This window comes from Amphiprion ocellaris, chromosome 15, assembly GCF_022539595.1.
Source record: "Amphiprion ocellaris isolate individual 3 ecotype Okinawa chromosome 15, ASM2253959v1, whole genome shotgun sequence".
Lineage (NCBI taxonomy): Eukaryota > Metazoa > Chordata > Actinopteri > Pomacentridae > Amphiprion > Amphiprion ocellaris.
In genome coordinates, this window is record NC_072780.1 from 18732662 (window position 1) to 18753561 (window position 20900).

The 20900-nt window shown below is 40.3% G+C and overlaps 1 protein-coding gene across 2 annotated transcripts; it reads right to left on the reverse strand.

Moving 5' to 3' along the window:
• Positions 1-2142: 2142 nt before the first annotated feature.
• zdhhc18b (zinc finger DHHC-type palmitoyltransferase 18b) lies at positions 2143-20109 on the reverse strand. 2 transcript variants are annotated; one of them, XM_035955756.2, is made up of 10 exons: positions 19270-20108; positions 18421-18581; positions 13455-13604; positions 13142-13279; positions 12891-12942; positions 11761-11863; positions 11337-11446; positions 10315-10417; positions 8774-8855; positions 5496-5634 (listed from the first exon to the last, which is right to left on the reverse strand). In XM_035955756.2, the coding sequence occupies exons 1-9, from the start codon at positions 19518-19520 to the stop codon at positions 8814-8816; spliced, it is 1110 nt and encodes a 369-aa protein (XP_035811649.1). In that variant the 5' UTR covers positions 19521-20108; the 3' UTR covers positions 5496-5634; positions 8774-8813. The 2 variants fall into 2 exon arrangements, with proteins under 2 accessions (XP_023142806.1, XP_035811649.1); XM_023287038.3 differs by lacking the exon at positions 8774-8855 and having other exon boundaries at positions 2143-5634; positions 19270-20109.
• Positions 20110-20900: the final 791 nt, after the last annotated feature.

Consider the following 20900-nt stretch of genomic DNA (forward strand, 5'->3'; position numbering starts at 1 on the left):
AAGCGGGACCCCAGGAAAATACCCAGAACCCCAAACTTTATTAAAGTATCAAAAGGAAAACCGTAACAAAACAAAGAACCCCAACACAAATAAACCAAACAAAAGGTCACAAAATGGGTTCGGAAAGGTGATAGAGGTAGATTGCCTCTATCACCCACTAAGCCAGCCAAAATGGCTGGAAGAATTATAATAAACAAAACCAAACAAAAGGAGGGGAAGATGAAATAAACACAATTCAAAGGGGCTTTATTTCTCACAAGAGAGCTATTTGACACCCGCTCTCAAACGAACAGAGAAATATGATGTGCAGTTCTCTGAAGTCAGAGCCCATCTGAACAGCTCAAGAGTCTGTCTTTTAAAGGAGTGTCACCAATCAGTCCAGCAGGTGCGTCGGATGCAGCAGCTGTAGCCACTCAGCCTAATCAACCAGTGTCCCAACAGTGATCACAGACACATATGGAAAAACAGCAAAACAACACAAATTTGCAGTCACAAAGCCACAAAACAAGTTTGAAATGGCCAAAAATACAAGACACAAAACTCAAGTGAACTGATCAATGTGTTTTAAGCATTATTTCCTTCACTGTGGTCACTCATGAATTAAAAAGTCCCCTCACAAACATATGGCCACCAAAACTGGGCAAGACACCACACAAACTCATAACACACACAACTTCCATCTTAGCATCCGTGAGGATGTTGGGTGTGAACTGATGAACGTTGACTGCTTTTGTTCAACAATTCAGTCAAAACCTTCTGCTACTAAACTAAAAGTCATGTGTAAACTGTGCATTGATTTTCTGTCTTCTTCATGACTCCCTTTCTCATTGGTAAGCTTTCACTCTCATCGATACAGGCCAAAAGAGGTGTGTCTTACTTCACAGGATTTTAGTCAATACCAACAAAGTTTTTGAATTTACAAGCCAAATCTGTGGAAACATATTTTCATCACAATTTTTTTCATTTGCTCAAATATATATTTGAGGCTGGTAAATGCAGTTTTGCTTTCAAACCTGTTCTGTTTGTAGTAAAAAGTCAGTGTTTGATATGTCAACCGGCTGATCTGTTTTACTGTAATGAATACGAAGGGATGAAGAAAGTTTTAGTTCCCAGGAAAGTTCCCAGACATCAGTCTTTGGAATAAAAAGTCTAGAGACTTTAGCAGAAAAATGAGCCAGTGAAAAACACCATAAGCAGGGAAATGATGGCTGAAATCTTCCTGCTATGGATCTCAGTAGCTGATTTTGGTGAGAATGCTCACTCTTTCTATTGATTTTCACTTGTTTTCAGCATTCAGTTGGACACATTAAAGCACTGGAAACCTTAAAATTCGACCTGGTATCTGTAGGCTGTTACCCGCCAAAATTAGAACACTTTTGGCTATTTTAAATAACAGGTTTCCTGATTTGAGTGTTGAAGTGCTTCTTACCGGACTGAAGCAGACGAGAATGTGTTTGAAAAATTGCATTGTCACAAATTTTTGCAGACGAATCATGTAGCATCATCGGAATGGAAGTTCATTAATTCAATTTCATCATTATTTTTGATTTACTCATGTATTTGTTTATATTTTCTGCCGCCTATCTACTGAAAGCTGCTTCAGCACATAAATTATGGCTTCTACAGTGTCGGTCAGTGGAAGTTTCTGACGAAGGGGAGAAAACAATTCATTCACCAGTTTCTTACATCTCACAGTCAGCTGTGGAATTCAGTCTAGCAACCAAAAGACCACACATCCATCTCTCTCTGCAGACTCTGCACCACTTCACTCAACTTTTCAAACACCTGTCTGGGTACAGTTTGGCTTTCAGGCATCATTTCACTAAACCTGTTTCACTGTGAGTGACTGAACAAACAACCAGACTCTGTATTTTTACTTTATTTTCTGTTACACTGTTGAGGAATAAGACTGGTCCCGTATTGTCCTTTTATTTGACATGAAGTAATTACAAAGGACAAGAGGGAGATAAACAAGAGCAAAGTATTAGGAGGATGTTCTGGCTGAGACGTGAGAACAGAAGAGAGAGAGTATTGAGTTCACTGTGAATGGAATAACTGACTGCAGCTCATGTTCGTGGGGCATCGCTGCCATCTTGTGGTGAACTGCAGCACCTCAGTGGCAAAAAACAAACTTCCCTTCACTGAGTTTAATTTCCTTTCCTTTATTTTTGACAGGAGCATTGGCTTACACAGCCTTACATTTCGTACAAATACAAACTCCTCATAAATGCATTGCTTGCATTCACTCTCACCGGTGTCACAGAATGTGCTGGGATGATTTCTGACACAGCAAACGCTGCACACAAAGTGAAACACTATTCAGGGGAGCTACAGACAGACAGTGTGTGCCTACGTATTAGTGCACAGAGATGATTGTTGGGATCATTGCATTTTTGTGCAGCTATTGCCATCAGCTCACGATGTGGATGAACATGATAGACACAGAGAACTTGCATATTGAATACCTAACCTACAGCTTTCCACCTGAGAACGAACCAACACATCCACCGTTCGGACACGACTTAGATTTGTCAAAGCGTACAAAGAAAAACAAGTTCAAGAAAAAGGAGGACAGAAAAGGTATTGCTGCTGCTGAGACAAAGTGTGAGCAGGTTGTAGGCGTCTGAAAGGAAGCTTGAAATCAGAGTGACAGTGATGATAATACAAACAGGAGTCAGTAATTCTACTTCAGCTCTGGAAAACAAAACACTGCTTTCCTACATAAAGGAGATACTGAAGGTGTTCTACCGTCATGTAAATTAACAAAATATATCATAAAATACACCTTTAGTCATTACCATGCAGTTGCATTTGCTGCCATTATTCTAGCACGGAAATCTGAACAACAGTACACACCAACACAACTGATACACATTTAACCCACTGTGCTGTTCGTGCAAAGGTTAAAGGGAAAATCCACACAAAAATCACATTTCATAAAGTCAACACCTCCAACCAAAGACAGCTGTGTTGCATCAAGATTTGATAATGACATTGATGACTCTTTCGGCGGTTGAATATTGAAATTTACTGAACTCAAAGTGCCCGTTCAACTTTCTTTTGAAAGTTCCAGATGGGTGACATATTGAAAGATGAAAGCAAAATAAAAATGCACTGAGTGGTAGTTTCAGTGTGCTTGAATCTTAAAGGGGCTGCCAGACCAAAACCCAAAGGACGATTTTAGAGTAATACGTTAAATCTTGATTATACTCAGCTGTGGACACAATAGATGCAAAGTTGTTGCTGTTATAGTACTTTACTGTCCACTTGGAGGACATACACCTACAGTAAATCATATCTACCTACTCCCTGCATACACACTACTGCCGAACATGCAAACTATTTCCCTATCATTGCAGGACGTCGTGCATGGACACAAATCTCAGTCAGCATTTGGACTCTTGCAGACATGGGAGGATGATGAAACAAGTAAAGAGGTTGTTTTGCTAGCTGTGTAGCCGGTTTATGAACCATTTTGTTACAGGAAGTATGAGCTGGCATGTGTTAAACTAATTAAACTTCCTTTTTAATTACACATTCACATAATTTATCAACATAGTCAAGCAACTGAAGAGCTTGTTAGCCTGTCAGCTAATTCATTTTTCACACAGTGTCACCACAAGGTAGCTAACTTACCAGTCAAGGTGAGTTTCTAACCAGAAATAAACAGAAGGACATGTTTTGCGAAAATACTGGAGAAAACTTGGGTTTCCACAGGAATGAACAGAGTTCTGGTTGACTCATATACACTGTGTTGAAATACCACATTTTGGAAAAAGGGTTTCATTCGAGAATATTATCTTATTCTCATCCTAAAGTCCCCTCACTATGTCCTTGAAAGTTTGTTCTAAGTTAAATTTACCAGACTCCCTTTGTATGACTGTACAAACTTGTCTTAGATTGCTCGTTTCACACTGATGAACACAAAGAGGTGTGTCATCAGAGATTTGTTCATTAGCACAATTAATGCCATTGAGGTTCTGTTTCAGTTTCAAGTCAGTACTTGCGTTACGGAACCCCAAACAGTTAGAAAATGTTAATAGAACATGTGTTAATGATGTCTAGTCAGAGCGGCGCTGTGCTGCGGCACAAATACAGAGGGAATGGTTTGGACTGCAAGAAGACAGATGCTAAAAAACTGTTTTATCAAGCAAATGGGTCTATGTACAATATACAGTTTGTAAAGGAGACCATCACTTAGATCTTAGAAGGTTGAATGTTACAGCTGACAGTAGATAATGTTAGTCTGTTAGGTGTAACAGAGGATGATGCTGGACAGAGACTCCCAGAGCCTCCTACTTAATGGAAATGTAAAAGTTAATAAGATTACTAAAAAACCTCTCTGTCAACTGGCAAGCCATGGTGGGGGCAACAAAATTCCAAATATTGTATTAATATTTCCCCAAGTTTATTATATATAACCTTTAATTAATCCATTTTGGGTATCTGCTGGAAGCATAATACACTAAATACCATCAGGTGCCAATATTACTACTGTTTGTAGATTCTACTAGAAGTATCTAGAAGGTGTTCTAGAGGCGTGTGATGGACCACCATCCTGCCAAAAAATGTCTGTCTTTCTATTTATCACCCCTCTCTACATCCACAGGAGTTTGCTTTGAGTGCAGAGTCTAGAACTAAATGTCTGCAGCATACGTCCCTGAAAATTCCCTATGAGTCCCATGACTTGTTCCATTATTAACCGCCTATACATCTCAGGATGATGCTATCAGTGCTGTCTGCTGTTCAGCTTAAGGAAAACCTGGCTCCAACTCACAGCATAAACGGAGAATGGACATATGTAATTTCTATATTTTGGATGGATTTTCCCTTTAAGAGCAACTTTTCTCTTTATAGATGCATATAATTCAGAGTTTTAGCCCTCCATAGAAAGCTTTTCAAGCTGATACATCAAAGCCACTGTATTTGGTGAATCTGACATGCTGGTAAATTTCATGTTTTACACGAGAATCATCAGAAAAACATATATGGCTCTATCACAGCGCTTAAAGATTGGACCTTTTCATGTGCTTTCTGCTCTACACCAAAGGCTAATTTGCATCCAGAATAATCTTCACTCAACCTGCCTCAGTGTTCCTATTTCCACTGCGGACTCATCACATGGGAACGTATCTGTGATTGTCATATTCAATGACCAGACCCAGGGCTCTCACAGAACCAACAGCAATAAAGAAAATTCACTTGGATCTGACTGTTACAGCATGCAAGCTTCGAACAATGTGTGTTTTCACTTGAGAAAGCTGCTATTCAAGTCAGTCAGTGCAACGGGGCGAAGCTGGCCCCTTTGTGACCCCTGGCTTTGGAGCCGGGGCCGGTGTCCGGAGAGGTAGGGGAAACGGGGGCGTCGAAGGCGGGGTTGGGAATATGCAAAGCCGCTCTTTTGCATTTCTTTGAGCGAGTCTTGGTGTGACGTGGAGGAGAGGCATCCCCATGCGAGCTGGCTGTATGGTGGGCCCCGCAGCCTGTGGAGAGCTCCGGTGAGGGCTCAGAGTTCACCGTGGGGCTGCTGTCTGGGCAGGGATGAGCTGTCTGAGGTTTCCCCTGAGGACACGACGTGGACAGGAGTGGAGGGAGAGCAGCCGACTCTAGTAGACCTTTAGTTCCCTGTGTGCACTGAGGGAGGGGAGAGTACAAAGGAAGACGAGAGGTGAAGAGAAAAGCCAGTGAAGTCAGCAGGACGCACAGCAGGGTGTTAAATCTCCGCAGTGAATAAAGCAACAGCTGTGCAGGATAAATCAAAGGTCAGCTGAGAGCGAAAGCAAAGCTGCACATGTGATCTGTTGCAGGAGACCCTGTTTCATGCCATAGACTTGCAGATACATGCATATTACACTTCTGGAATCAGATTTTATATTTGATTAGCTCAGGTACAAATGAATTGGCTTAGCTTTTCATGGTGATTTTTGAACAGGGGTCTATGGGAGCCAGAGCTTTTTGGATCCTAGCTGTGCTTATTGGTCTAAGTATTGGTGTTGGCTTCACTTTTCAGAGCCAGTCACTTCATCCTTTTTTTAATACAGTTCATGGTACATCCATGGTTAAGCTCTAAAAGCACAGGATCCTATACTTTCCAGTAGAAAGGTAAACTTTGAACAGTTTTCTTAATTGATAATCTGCTGATTTATTACTCAATAACCAATTATTCAATACCTTGAAATAAACTTGGTACACATCATTCCGTGCTCTGATATAGCCACAATGGACCACAGTGACACTGTATTAGCACGTGTCAGTTCACCTGTGAAGTGAGAGCTCTGGTTGGTAACTATTAAGCTTCACAGGAGACTTTTTCATGGTGGCCATTTACAAGCTGACATAGCAAGCAGCTGATGTAAATGGTGTCTCATGCATTCCGTTTTTTTCACAATCCCATGGTGTCATAGCTTCCATGAAGAGTTTTAATTCATCATACAAATTGGTTTGCAAAATGGATTACAGTCCATTTATTCATTCTGTATTATAAAACAATCTATTACTGATGTGGATATAAGAGAGACGTCTCAAGGGTTCTGCTCATCTTATGAACATTGAAGTTATTTACTGTTGACTGTTGTATTTATCAGCAATATTAAAGGAGGAGATGATTCCCTATTGAAGAAATGCCCTGTCCAGTTTTTGTAGGTCTTATTCAAATGGTTGTGTTCATTTTAATTGACAAATGCAATAACTGTGCTGCTAATAACAGCAAAAGTAAACAAACTAATGCTCATATTAATTAATTTCTAACCATAGATGTTAGTCACTTTAAATACGGAAATTCTTCAGATCTTAGTAATATAAGCTTTCACTGTGTTTGTTTTTATATCTCACATTACAGTTAAAACAGAGCTCTGCAGCTGGAAGATACTAAATAAACTAAAGCAGACCTAGATACAGAAAAACACCTGTTGTCTCGAAATTTTACTGTTAGTTCTCATTTTAGCAGTCACTATGAATACAGAATTTATCAGTTACGGTAGCCATCTGATCTGAAAAACTGAAAGGGTCACACGTACTGTCAAGCTGAATGAGACCAAAACACTAAAAGTTGTGGGTCATAAAACTGACACAATGAGCTGTTTTCCACTGAAGGAACTTGTGGGCTGTTCTAAGACAGCCTGAACCTTGGCATGTTTTCCTACCACAAGACTCGCTCCTGTAAAACCTCTTTTAGTGTCATTTTCAGGGGGGGAAAGCATCTACTCCTGGGAAGCTATTTATCTGCTGCTGTGTGGGCTTCTGGGTGTTGTAAGGAAGAGACTCACCACCTAAAGAATCCTGCATAGAAATCTATGGAGAATTTTGGCATTAATGACACGTGTCCTGCCTCTCCCACCAAAAAGCCAATCATCTGTTTTATAAGGGCTGTGCTGAGAAGTATCCAGCCAATGGTGCTGTTGCACTGCTGCAAGTGACTTTTGTGACAGTCCTCTATAAATGTATTGTAGGTATAACTTGCTGAGAAAAATGCTTTCTAAACCTTATTTTGACACAATATGACCAAACTTTCTAATCAGTTTTTATCAGATTTGACTGGTGAATCTACACTGATCAGGCAAAACATTCTGACCACTGACAGGTGAAGTGGATAACACTGATTATCTCTTCATCGTGGCACCTGTTAGTGGTTGGTTAAATTCAGAGAGGACCATGAGCGCAATTTCTTCTGCTCTCTCCTTGCCGATCAAGCAGCTGTCTTGTTCTTTCTAATTCACCATAAAGTTTACCATAACACTTGTTCTGTTTCCTACATGCTCATAAATCTGGAGTCCAGTATCTACCATTTGTCTTTGTTTGATGCACTCCAAGTTGATTTTGCAGTCTGATCCTGCAAAGCAATGGAGACAGAAGGCCTAAAAAGTCATTGTGGCCGTTCCTATAGGAATTTACACCACCTTATCCCGACATCCTGCAGTGGAAAGCTATCAGATCAACCCTCAGACACAATAAAACTCCATTTAACTAAGTGAAACTGCAGCTGGATGATAATTTTTAGCACCATGAGCAACACAGTTCAGTTTTTCCAATATAAGAAACATTAGCACAGCTGTAAACTCTTGTTTTTCACTTGAATTAATTTCCAAATGTGTTTATGCTTTAGGCTACAAAACAGTGTGTGATTAATGGATGAATTTTAACAGCATGAAGCCTTGGTACACTTTTTGTTTTCAAATTTAAAAGATTAACTGCTAAGCCTGTTAATCTTTTAACAAATTCTAGTTTGTATCCACTGGTTAGACATCTATATACTTGAGTTCAAAAGGCAAAGATGTCGTGCTAATAACTTAATGCAATAGGGTATCAGTGATTAAATCGCTTTGATTACAGCTTCATGTACCTCTGAATGAGTGTCCTCCTAATTAACTAGTTAATATGTTCTCATTATTTTGACGATGAAATCTTATAATGAATTTAACCCACATAGAAGTATTTATCTATTTATTTGGTGGGTTTAGTTTTCCTGTCCTATGGTGGTTTCAGATTTTTTTTTTTAAACTGACTTTTAAAACAAGTCATTGCAAATCTGAGGCATGAAAAGGTCAGATTTACATAACAATGGTAATGTGGATTTGTTTGAGTCATATCTACACACTTCTACATTGTGAATTCATTTGACATACAGCACGCCCTATACTGTGTTCAATTATTCATTGGACATGGCAGCGCATGAATAAAGCCATGCAGGAGTTCAGCAGTCAGCCAGGGGACATGCAAAGACAGCAGCGGGTACAGACAGTCTGCACTTACTCTCCCTTTCTCTAAACAGGCTTACCAAGCTCAAGCCTCGCTTTTCCTGCTCTAACAGCAGCTAATCAGCCACTGCAGGTCACAGCAAAGTCCAGACATTTCTCCTCCTAGTGTCGGTGGCAGGCACAGAGACACACCATATACAGAACAGTGAGTCAGGACTGACGAACAGACACACAGGGATCGTACCGATGCTGGGATGTTTTACCTATAATGATACTCCAAATGCAAATCAACAGGATGGACAAACAAAACAATGAAAAATGAGAACACGGAGATGATGAACTGCATGGAGAAAAATTTAATTTCCGATACATTTCAGATACTGACAAAGTAGAAAATGCATTGAAAAATGACGAATAAAAAATGGAATAAAGACATGAAGGAAAAGTGGGAAGTGAGGAGATTCATTTGTCACAAATAATTTGGCACTTTAAAATTCTATATCTAGATAAACATAAAAAGAGGAAGAAGCTAACAACACGATTAAAACAAAGGCCTTCCTCCAACAGCTGAAGCTAAAAAAGAAATTTTTTCATGCTCAACAAATCAATACCTCAATAAATCGAAAACTAAAACACTGACTTCAGCTTCAACTGGCTTTCATTTCATTCCACACATATACCTAAAAAAATATATCAGTTTTTTAGTGTAAACAAAAGAAACCGTCTGTGTTCCTAAATGCCGAACAGCAGCTACACCTCTACTTAATATGAGCACATTGTGGCTCAGACTGCAACTGCGTCTCATTCGCAGCTATGTCTTGTAAACAAACGTTTCTGTACAACTCTCCTGGTATCCTCTTATATCCCGTGCTGATGGGAGAACAAAAAGACAGATGCTCTGTGAGGCATAGGACGACCAAGTCGAGCTACGAAACATATTCCAAGTCTTTATTTCTTTAAACTGCTGCTATGAAAACTCCCTGAGCAGGAATACAGTACTACACAGGAACTAAATACTGAGGTATAGATGGTGATAAAAGGTGATAAAAAAATAAAAAAACATAAAAAATATAGTATTTCTAGTAGATATATTAAAAGAAAAATACGATTTCCTTGAGGTAAACAAGGGTGAACAGTTCAGAAGTGCCGACTGTTCAACTCATCACATCTGACGACACTGATTTTAATACTACAGAAACAACACAATCTTCCTCTCACAAATAAGATGCTAAAGTCATAAATAGTAAAACACTCTTACGCTTCTTACTACAGTGTTACTTGGTCGGATGGGACCAGTAGCTTGTATGGTTAACGTTAGCAGACTTAAATAGATACTGCTAGCTTTAATCTCCTGCCTCATTCCATGGAAGCAAAGTGTTGAACTATTCCTTTACCTTTTAGTCAACTACGTTTTTCACTCTGTAGTGTAAATAAGACACACGGTGGGATAAACCCTTACACAACAGTTAACAACAGGCAGCAGACAGATGCTGGGTTGGGGTTACAGCACGCAACAAGGCTTCTCTCAGGCAGAGGAAGAGTTTTGGTGGGAGTTGGGGGGTGCAGGCACAGAATATGGGATTTCTTGCAAGTCAAAAGCCAGTTGAGAAGGTCCTCCTACCACGTTTATCTCGCTTTTAGTGGCCAGAGTGGGCAGCTCGATGTCCGTGCCGCCAGTCTGGGCAGACTCATCTGCAGGTAGGAAACCTCGTCTGTCGATCAAGCTGAAACAGGAGGGGAAACAGATGTAAAGAAAATGGAGACTGTGGTGCGACAACTTGTTGTAGCGCTAATAGAGCACAATACTTCATAGTTTCACACTTTGATTTGATTCATGGTTACTACAAAAGTATCAAATATAGCCTCTTTAATTATATACGTATATTTGAATAACAAACATGCATTCAAAAATAACAGTCCAGAGATCAGTTAATTACAGGGGTTCCTCAGTGTACGACGTCCTCGACCTACGGTGTTTCGTCATTACATCAGAACTGGTTACGGGCGGGTCCTCGTTTTACGACGTATGGCGTTTTGTTGTTACGTCGGAACTGGTTACGTGGAACTAGTTGACAAGCGGAGCAGACGAATACATCGTCAAGATGGCTTCGTTTACATTCACCGGTTATATGCCACCTTGGATTGTGCTACACTCGCTAACTTTTTGCCCTTCATTATGGCTCCCAAGCATAAGTCAGACTCTTCTGATGGCAGTGCTTGAAAGACAAGGAAAGCCATCTCCGTGGAAGTGAAGTTAGGTATAATAAAATGCTCAAGTTGTAAAAACACTGCAACATAATCTGTTATCTTCTTGTAAAATAACGCATACATGCATGAAAGTCTTTGTTATTCATGACTTTTCGGAAGAACTGATCATTATTGTGACGCACGTAAGGACTTTTTACATTTTTGCAAGAGTTCCAACTTATGGCAAAAATCGACTTACGTCGATTCGTAGAAAAAGAACTCCAACGTAAGTCGAGGACCCCCTGTATATGCGGGATGCAAGACAAGCGTTATTTTTTTTACATGGACATCTCTCGGGACTTGAAATGACCACTATTAAAGAAACTCCCTGCTGAGATTTTAATCATGTGGAGATTCTTGCAGTAATTCATAAGGTGTGTCAGGTATAGGACTAACCTGGGTGGCATGGGTGCACACAGCACAGAACAGCAGTTGATAAAGATGTTTTTATGACTGTATGGGTTGGTGACATCTTCACCACTCTTTCCTGACCAGGAACCTTTGATCTGACAAAAAATACACTGGTTATTGAATTTTGCAAGATTTTGCAGCCTTTTTTCACCAAACACAGTAGTATTCTGTGTTTGAAGAACGTCCTTAACTTAGCATTTGTTCACAATGTAAACACAAAAATAGGAATATTTGCAAGCGTTTGTGTTTTTCCTGTACCACTAAGGATTATTAAATCAAAACTTCTATTTAATGAGCAGTATTTTTCCTTGGATTTTGCAGACATTCCAAAACAAACATGCAAGCACAAAGTGTAAAAATGTCGCAAAACTTTAATCTGCCACAACATCCAACACAAGGTGGTACTCACGTCTTCGTTAGTGGTTAGATTGGAAGCCACCAGGTATGTATGGAAGCCTGAGAGGCCCAAGATGGACCAGACTGAGAAGAAGCATATCACCAGCTCCACTGCAGTGAAAGTTGAGTCAAGGTATGACAGGGTCAAAAGTGTTTTTGGGTGGGATTAAATTTATAGCATTCACATTTACAGAGTATGTTCTGGCCTCAATGGGAAAAAATTCCACTAACAATTCAGTATATTCTAATTCTAGTCGTTTGGGAAAAAAACTTGACTTGTGCACCTCCACTGGGCTCTGTTTACAGTACATATAAAACCCAGTCTATGACAGACTGGCCAATCACAAATAGGCATGCATGTCCCTTGGATTGATAAAAGGTCTGATTCAATGCCAGAGATCCCTAGAGGAAAAGTTGCTATTTTAGAATTGGCAAAAAATGCAATCCAAAAAAAGAGAAAGACAGACTTATCAAATGACTACAGACACTTTCTTCAGCCTCATTTCATTATCGGTGCCACTAGTTGTCTCCAAGGAAACGACAACTTACGTTATTGTCCTGACTCCGGAGAACTCTTTCTATACGTTGGCCCTGCTCAAGTTTAGACAGCAGAGAATGTAATTCAGGTATGTTTCACATAGTGAAAAAACAAATATTTGAATTTATCAATTTAATTTAATATGTCATCTAGCCAAAATAGGAAGAGTAAAGATAATAAATAATAACTGTTATTTTGCTGAAGAAATCTTAAACATGCGCTACCGTTCAAAAGTTTGGGGTCACTTAGAAATGTCCTTATTTTTTGAAAGAAAAGCTTTTTTTTCTATGAAGATGACATTAAATTAATCACAAATACAGTCCAGACCTTGTTAATGTGGTAAATGACTATTCCAGCTGGAAACAGCTGATTTTTAATGGAATATCTCCATAGGGGTACAGAGGAACATTTCCAGCAACCATCACTCCTGTGTTCTAATGCTACATTGTGTTAGCTAATCGTGTTGAAAGGCTAATTCATGATTAGAAAACCCTTGTGAAATTATGTTGGCACATGAATGAAAGTGTGAGTTTTCATGGAAAACATGAAATTGTCTGGGTGACCCCAAACTTTTGAACGGCTGTGTACATGTTAGAAAAGGATATCTGCCAGGACTCTCTTGAAGAGCAAACACCAGACCTTTCCCGCCTTGAGCCCCTGAAAAGATAGGAAAGAACTATCATGTGTCACAAGACTACAACTATGCTTGCATGCTATTAAAATGAAAAAAAAAGTTGTTAGGATTTCACAAATAACAGTTCCAATGTAGTTTTTACACCTACTATCAGGTGCTTTATGAGTCAACGCAACGATTCCTGACTGGTTTCCAAATATAAAACAAAACAAAAGCACGTACTCAGTGCTAGATGTGTGGTTACACAGCCGAAGATGAAAGCTGTCAGGAAGGAGAGCGACACGATGAAGGTGTAGAAGAAACGGTAGTTGCGTTTCCCTACGCAGTTGCCCACCCAGGGGCAGTGATGGTCGAATCTCTCTAAAAGATAAACGTAGAAGTCACAGTGAAATAAAGAGAATCCAAATGAAAACTCAAACAGTATCGGAAATAATCTAGAGTAATGGAATGGATGGTAGCTTGTGTCCCTATGAAGCCTCTTTTCATTATTTATGGCTGGTAAATGTCACAGTGTCAATGTGTGTTCGCAGCTCACCCACACAGTTGTCACACAGGCTGCAGTGGGAGGTGCGTGGAGGCCGGAACATCTTGCAGGTGAAGCAATACTTGAGCTTGACCACCTGCTGGTTGATGAGGACTTCTTTAGTGCGTGGTGGAGGCCGATAGCTGGTGTTTCCAGTGTTGTCTACAGAGGAGAGAAAGGAAAATAGAAACACGATTTATTCTTTAAATGCTGTCGACTTTAAAGCCTCTACACACTCCTGCCCCACTCACACAGTTGCTCCTTTTTATTTTACCCAGCTAGACATCTTCTCAGGAATGTGTGGCTGAGAGTATTTGACTAATATTTCTTGCACTCTCATGCAGGGTTGAAATTATTATTTTTTGTCAACCTGCAGATTTTTTCTTGACTCATCAATGAATCACTTCGTTTATAAAACAGCAGAATATAGTGACAAATGCATATTACAGTCTCCAGAGCAAATGCAACAACAGTCCCAATTCTGGACATGTTTAGTTCACTGTCCTGAATGACAAAGAAAATGCAATGAAAGCCGCTAAGCTAGTCACAGTTGTTGCCATTGCTATGTCTTGGTCCTACTTGTTTCACTGATGAAACTCAGTCTGACTGCATCACTGAGGTATGACAACTAACACCTTTATCGATCTAATCTCAGGTTTCAACTACAGGATATCAGCCTGACCAGAAAGACAAGGCATCAAGACCATAATTCGGTGTCGGTGACAACAACAGTTGGTTCTATCCCATGTACTATATTAGAATTCACAAAAACTGATGCCGCATCTTCAACACTTCTCTTGCTTTCTGTGACAGCGTCCCGTTTCTGCACACAACTAGCAAGGCTGTCCTCTCGTGTGACCTGTGAAATTTATGACTGACCTTGTGCCAATTTTATCAAACCAGACTATTGTGCTGTCTGAACTTTTTGTATTGGCGCAGCATTTGTATGACCTGGAAGACGAAACGACACCAATATGCACCAGCAATAGGCACGTTATCAAAATCAACAGGAAAATTTTTTGATATATTCACTTCAGTGCGTCACATGCAAACCACCATGACCACACATGGTGAAAATGCAAAGTTTGGGTCCATGAACAAGCCTCAAGCATGCTCCCACTCTCGCTCATAAACAACCTGTCATCTCCCTTGATAGTAGAGTCCCATCACTGTCCATCAACCTCCCTGTGGCTTTTGTGCAGGTCTCCTGGGGCACACTAGTCCGCAGCCACCTGAGCCTCTCCTCAGCCTCGTCCACACCCGCAGCAGATCTCCCCTGGTGGAGGCTGTAGCCAGCAGGAACCAGCAGTTGTCAAGGTGCAAGGAATTCTTTTCCTTATTTTTTTATGTGACAATCGGCATACGCTTGTCTGCCTGTCTGTTACCAACATTACTCAAAAACAGATTTGGATGAAATTTTCAGGGAAGGTCAGAAATGACACATGGACCAGCTGATTAGATTTTGGCAGTGATGTGGATTATAGTCTGGATCCACAGATTTGTTAAACATTTCTGCATCATTGCGAGACAGCAGCACAGCATCGCTGTAACTATGACAACAAGTGAACACTACTTGTGTCAGCTGCCTGCTGACGATCACACGATTGCGATCCTACTACTAATCGACAGCAGTCATATCAGAACTCGGGGGTCTTTCCGAGTCCCATCAATCCCCACCGTCCGCTATATATTTAGATCACGCGATTCGGTATCCATACATAATGATCACATTCACAACACGCGCCTGTGCTCAGCACCACGTCATTTTGTTGGTGAGTACCTCTATATTAAATGGCCACATTCTATGGTACCGTGATTTCTGCCACAAATTTTTTTAAGATTTCAGCCATCGGAAATGATATGACTGAGCAGCCTTGGTGGAGTACTGCGCTCTCTGCATGCTTTTCTTATTTATTAATGTAGAAATGAATTTATTTGTGAGAGTTCTTCATTGTTGCGTTAAGATTAAAATGATCTTCATAATTAGGCTACAGTGCTTAATTCAAGGAAAGGTGGTTAAATTCAAACTAAATCTTTTTTTCTTTTAGTCATAATTCAAAAGAAGACATTAAAAATTAGTAATTATCAATACTGACGAAAATTCAACATTTCATCATGATAAAATTTTTAGCTACATTGCTCAGCCCTATGATGACCTAATAGTGTCATCATCCAGTATCGACCTGATCACACGTCTGATAAGACAGAAATGACATGTTCAGACCAACATTTGCCTGTCATTCATGCCTCGCTTCTAGTTGCAAACCTCATTTGCATCATGCAGACTTAAGACTGACTGAAATAAACTCCATCTACGTCCTCTTAGGAGGTTCAGGTAGAACAGTTTCTTACATATTATCAATGTCACATCAATTAAAGTGTTCTGACAACAAAAATGGCTTTCTTTTTTGAGGATTTCCAAAATTGTGGTTCGTTTGCATTATTAGGCCTCAAACCTCATGCAGCTGTATAAACAATAAGATAAAACATATTCCCTCAAAATCCTACTCATTTTTACTAATTTTACAACCAACATTTTGACTGTCACGCGGTCAAAGCACAGGTGTGCCATGAGCAATGTCTGAGTTCCATTAAGCGGTCCAATGAATCAGCCTGCACAACACTAGCAGCCTGAAAGTGGCTCCGCTGAACAGAATGTACTCATTATCAATGAATAGCATCTTCTGCTACTAGATGCTAAAACTTCCACTGTAAAGAAATGTATAAAAAAAGGTTGCATACTGCATGTATCATTTACTAATGACCTCTGCACACTTGTGTACTCCGCGCACATGAAATCAATGCAGTGCAAACAACTGATACATCTCAATGCAACAAAAATGTACCCAAAACCTGCTTAGAATTAGTATGTAATTGGAATATGATTCTAGGTTACAAGGGCATTTGAAATTTCACTATTTACACAAGCTCTGTGCTTATTAGTAGAATTTTAATTAGGCCTAAGATGCTTGTTAAGAGAGTCCAGCATCATGTAGACAATTTTTACTAAGAAATGAGATGCTGGGTAAATGTTCAGTACTTATGCCAGAATATTTGTTTCAAAAATAACTGAAGCAACAGCAGTACAGTTGGATAATATGAACATCTTACATCACCACTGCCTAAACTTTGGTCATGTGTAGGAGTTTCCAAGGTGCACATGAAGCCAATTTTATACACTGAGGATCATTAAATCGAAGCAAACCGTATGGAAAGGAAAGATAATGTTGGCAAGACATTAAGCTGACAGTTAACATAAATGATGGAGCGCTTTGAACAGGTCTGGAATGCAAAAAAGACAGACTGGAGTAAAGGAATCTCTACAAAACCTTTTCAAAGGGACAACAAATCTTTTAAGTCCAAATTTAGACGGCAGCAGGACACCTTGCTTCCAGAAAAATAGCCCTAATAGCAGTCAATGTGACATTTATTGCACTGACTCACGGCAAATTCTACTCAGGACCTTTGATGTGTCAATGGGTTCATTATCATTAAAAGGAACTGGCAACAGCATGAGTTTTGAATGTTCCATTGGAATTTGCCTTATGTTTCACCTAACTGAAGGGACCAGACGAGGTATTTCAATCCCAACAGTGAGGTTTGTCCGAAAGCAAAATAAACCATTGGCAAAAACAGACTAAAGACCATTGAGTGGAGGGTAACATACAAAAACAAGAAAAGCACTCAGAGAGCGCAGTACTCCGTCAAGGATGCTCAGTCGTTCTATCATTCCCCAAGGATGCATGTGTACGTTATGTACAGATACTGAATCGCGTGATCTAAATATGTAGCGGGTGGCGGGAATAGACGGGACTCGGAAACACCCCTACAATTTAATCAATTGTTCCTTGTATCATTTCCAACGGATAAGTCCCGGTAAGTCCACAGTGGTGGATTTGTAGTAGGATCGCAATCATGTGATTATCAGCAGGCAGCTGGCCTACGCTGATCGTCACATAACTCCGCCGTGTTCCTCAGTGGAGTAAAAAAATTTGATATAAGCAGTACTGTTTAAGGGGCAAATCCCCTCTAGGAAACATAAAGGTCTCATGGAGAGTGCCGGTACCAAAGTCGGTCTAAATCAGGGGTGCCAAGCATGCAGCCCGTGGGCCGAAGCCGTTCCACCAGATGGTCCAATCCGGCCGTCAAAGTGCAGAAATCACAGAAAAGACATTAAGTGCAATTTGTAAAATTGTAAAACTATAAATTTAAAATAAGTTCTAGAACATGACGAGCTGTTTTGATTATAAAGTAAAACACTAGATTGCTCATTGTGTGCCTCGTTTTTGTAATATTTTGTCTTGCTTTTGTTGTTTGACTTTTATAATTTTTTTCACGTTTTTATCGTTTTTGTCGATTTGTGTAATCTTTTTGTCTCGCTTGTGTTTTTTGTCTCATTTTTGTCAGTTTGTGTTTTGCTTTATTCATTGTTTTGTGTAGAATTTTTGTCGTTTTGTTTCACGCATTTGTCATTTTTTGTCTCGTTTGTCCATTTTTTTGTCAGTTTGTAACTTTTTGGTCTAAGTTTTTGTCATGTTTTTGTTTTGTGTCGTTTGTCTCCTTTTTCATCATTTTGTCTCATTTTTGCAATATTTTGGTCTTGATTTTTGTCTTTTTTAAAGTAAAATATTATATTTTTCAGTTCCAGATACCTGTGACTAAATGTTTTGTTCCTTTGTAGACACTCTGTAAGTTGTAATTTGTAAATGATGTTGAAGTTGTCGTTGTGTATCCGTTATTATCTTATGATTTTACTAGCCCGGCCCACTTGAGATCAAATTGGGTTGAATGTGGTCCCTATACTAAAATGAGTTTGACACCCCTGGTCTAAATTATCAGCCATAAACCAGCAGAAATACCTCACTAGGGGGAAACAGTGAACACTTTAAAACCATAAAATTTAATGTTACTGGGTAGCAAAGTCAAGAACGTTCCTATAGTTACAACCACAGCTACGTGCAGCTCAATTATCACTTACCAATCTGTTTCTCGATATCTGCAGCCTCGTCTGGCGTGGCTCTGGGCAGGATGCCAGGGTCAGTGAAGCTGGTCTGGAGCAGGGTGATGATCACAAAAACAAAGAGGACTCCTCCAATAACAGGTATGCAGCTGGTCAGGTGTTTGACCAGGAAGGGACAGCTGTAATACGGGGCAGCAACAGGCAGAGAGGATGAATTACAACAGTCTGACCCTATCAAAGGCTGGGAGAGGATCGAAACAGTGCCCCGTCTCATATCATATAACCCACCCTAGTTTTTTTCTTTTTATAAACCTACCATGGGATCTAGTTTTCATTAACATTCAGAGCTTTTAATCACCATCTAAATCCCTGGAGACAACACAAGTCTCTCTACACAGTGACGGCAAGATTGCCATTTCCATTATTAACCACTAGTCCTTATTATTGCTCTTTTTGATTTAAAATGTTATGTAACCTTAACAGCTGCACAAATAAATAGGAATTTCAATGCACACCGAAAACAGTGCAAGAGCAAATGGTGGGTCAAATGTAGAATGGTAAGTATTTCTTTATGGCCAGGTTACATGATAAAATCTAACACTTTGTAGTGCATTTGCATAACAATAAATGGTTTGATCTTATAGAACATCAATATAGACATTTTATGTATAAGTTGGACCTGGTCTACAGTTCGGCGTAGATCTAATAGACCAGACAAAAGATCATTCTCTAAAATGTCAACACAAAGAGCTGATGTGCCTCATCTGCTGTTGGATTTCTAAATTCGTACATCATACCCCTGGATGAGAACAGTTACTGAACTATCAAGTGACAGAACCGTAAATCTACTGTGAAAAATTAACTCACTCAAATATAAAGAATAAACCACTTGTGACGAGGATGAGGCCCAGGGTGAGAGGCAGGACCCCGCTCTGCCGGGCCACTATGATCCGTCCATCGCAGTAGAAGCGGTTCTTTCCGGGGAAAACTTCCCACTTTTTCTTTGGTCTTTTCGGCTCCGTCTTCTTCCCGGGTTCGTTGCCCTGGTGAGGCGGAGGGGTCGGGGTGGGCGTCGGTAGTGCCTGCGGGTCGATTTGCTGATACTCGCACTTTTTCATGATTTATGATGGAGTTTGGCTGCTCTGTCCCAATTCGGACACCCAGGGCATTTGGCCAGACAGCATCACCGACCCCCGTGTACTGTGAGGCAGGCGAAGGGAGCAAATGTCGTCATTCCACGGAGAGAACAAGCTAATCCTACACCGTGGGTATCCAGCTGTAAATAACCGTGAGACCCCGTGCTCGCAATTACATCCCTGTTACTTTCCATGCCTCTTCATTCACTCCCCTTTAAGTCTGTCGTTACAAAAACTGGGCACAAATTCCAGCCCATTGGCCATCGTTAGCTTCGTAGCTGTTCCACTCACACTAGCCAGCTCATCCAGCTGCGGAGTATTTAACATCAGTAAAGTACCGTTACCGCCGCTAGCTTGTTAGCCTGCTCGACTTGCACATTTCATTCCGCCTTTGAGACAAGCTCCAGCGACTCTGTGAGCACAAATTAAACGAAGAAGGAAAACTTTGTTGTTTTCAATGCATATCGCTCGTCTACAAAGAGTCCTGACACATTCGTGACCACCTACTGGTTAGCTGCGTTGTCTTAAAACGAGTCGTCCAGGCAAATAGCTATGTTGTCAAGCGTGACGCAAAGAAACGGTATATTTCCGGTTGTGTGTCTTTCGAAATAAGTACCCACCAAACAATGGACACTTGGGGAACGTTCCGCGAATGTTTACTAAAGGTCGCTACGCCTCTTTAAGTACCATTAATTAAAGGTTATCGTTGTAGATTCTTTAGCAAACCTGGGTGGTTATACGATAAGATAAGATAAGATAAAGTTCTTTATTTCTCCCCACTCCAGGGGAAATTTACATTGTTACAGCAGCTTATGTAACAGTAGACATAGTGATAAGAATAAAAGAATAATAGAACAATAGTAATAATATTTACAATATATACAAGGGTGACAGATGAGGGTAAAGTGGCTTAACAGAAAAAATAAAAATAAAGTTTAAAAGTGCAGAGATGTGCAGTGCAAGAATGTCAGTGCAAATTTTATGGTTTGGGGTGGTAATGATATAGTCCAGTTTATGTTAACATCAGCCAGTGATGCTGATGTTGTAAAGTCTTATAGCAGATGGAATGAAGGACCTGCGATAGCGCTCTTTCTTGCAGGGTGGATGTCTTAGTCTGCTGCTGAAGGAGCTGCTTAAAGACCCCACAGTGTCATGCAGTGGGTGAGAGGGATTGTCCATGATGGATGTGAGCTTTGCCAACATCCTCCTCTCACCCACCTCCTCTATGGAGTCCAGGGAACAGTCCAGGACAGAACCGGCCCTCCTGACCAGTCTGTTTAGTCTCTTTCTGTCCCTTTCAGTGCTCCCTGCTCCCCAGCAGACCACTGCATAGAAAATAGCAGACGCTACCACAGAGTCATA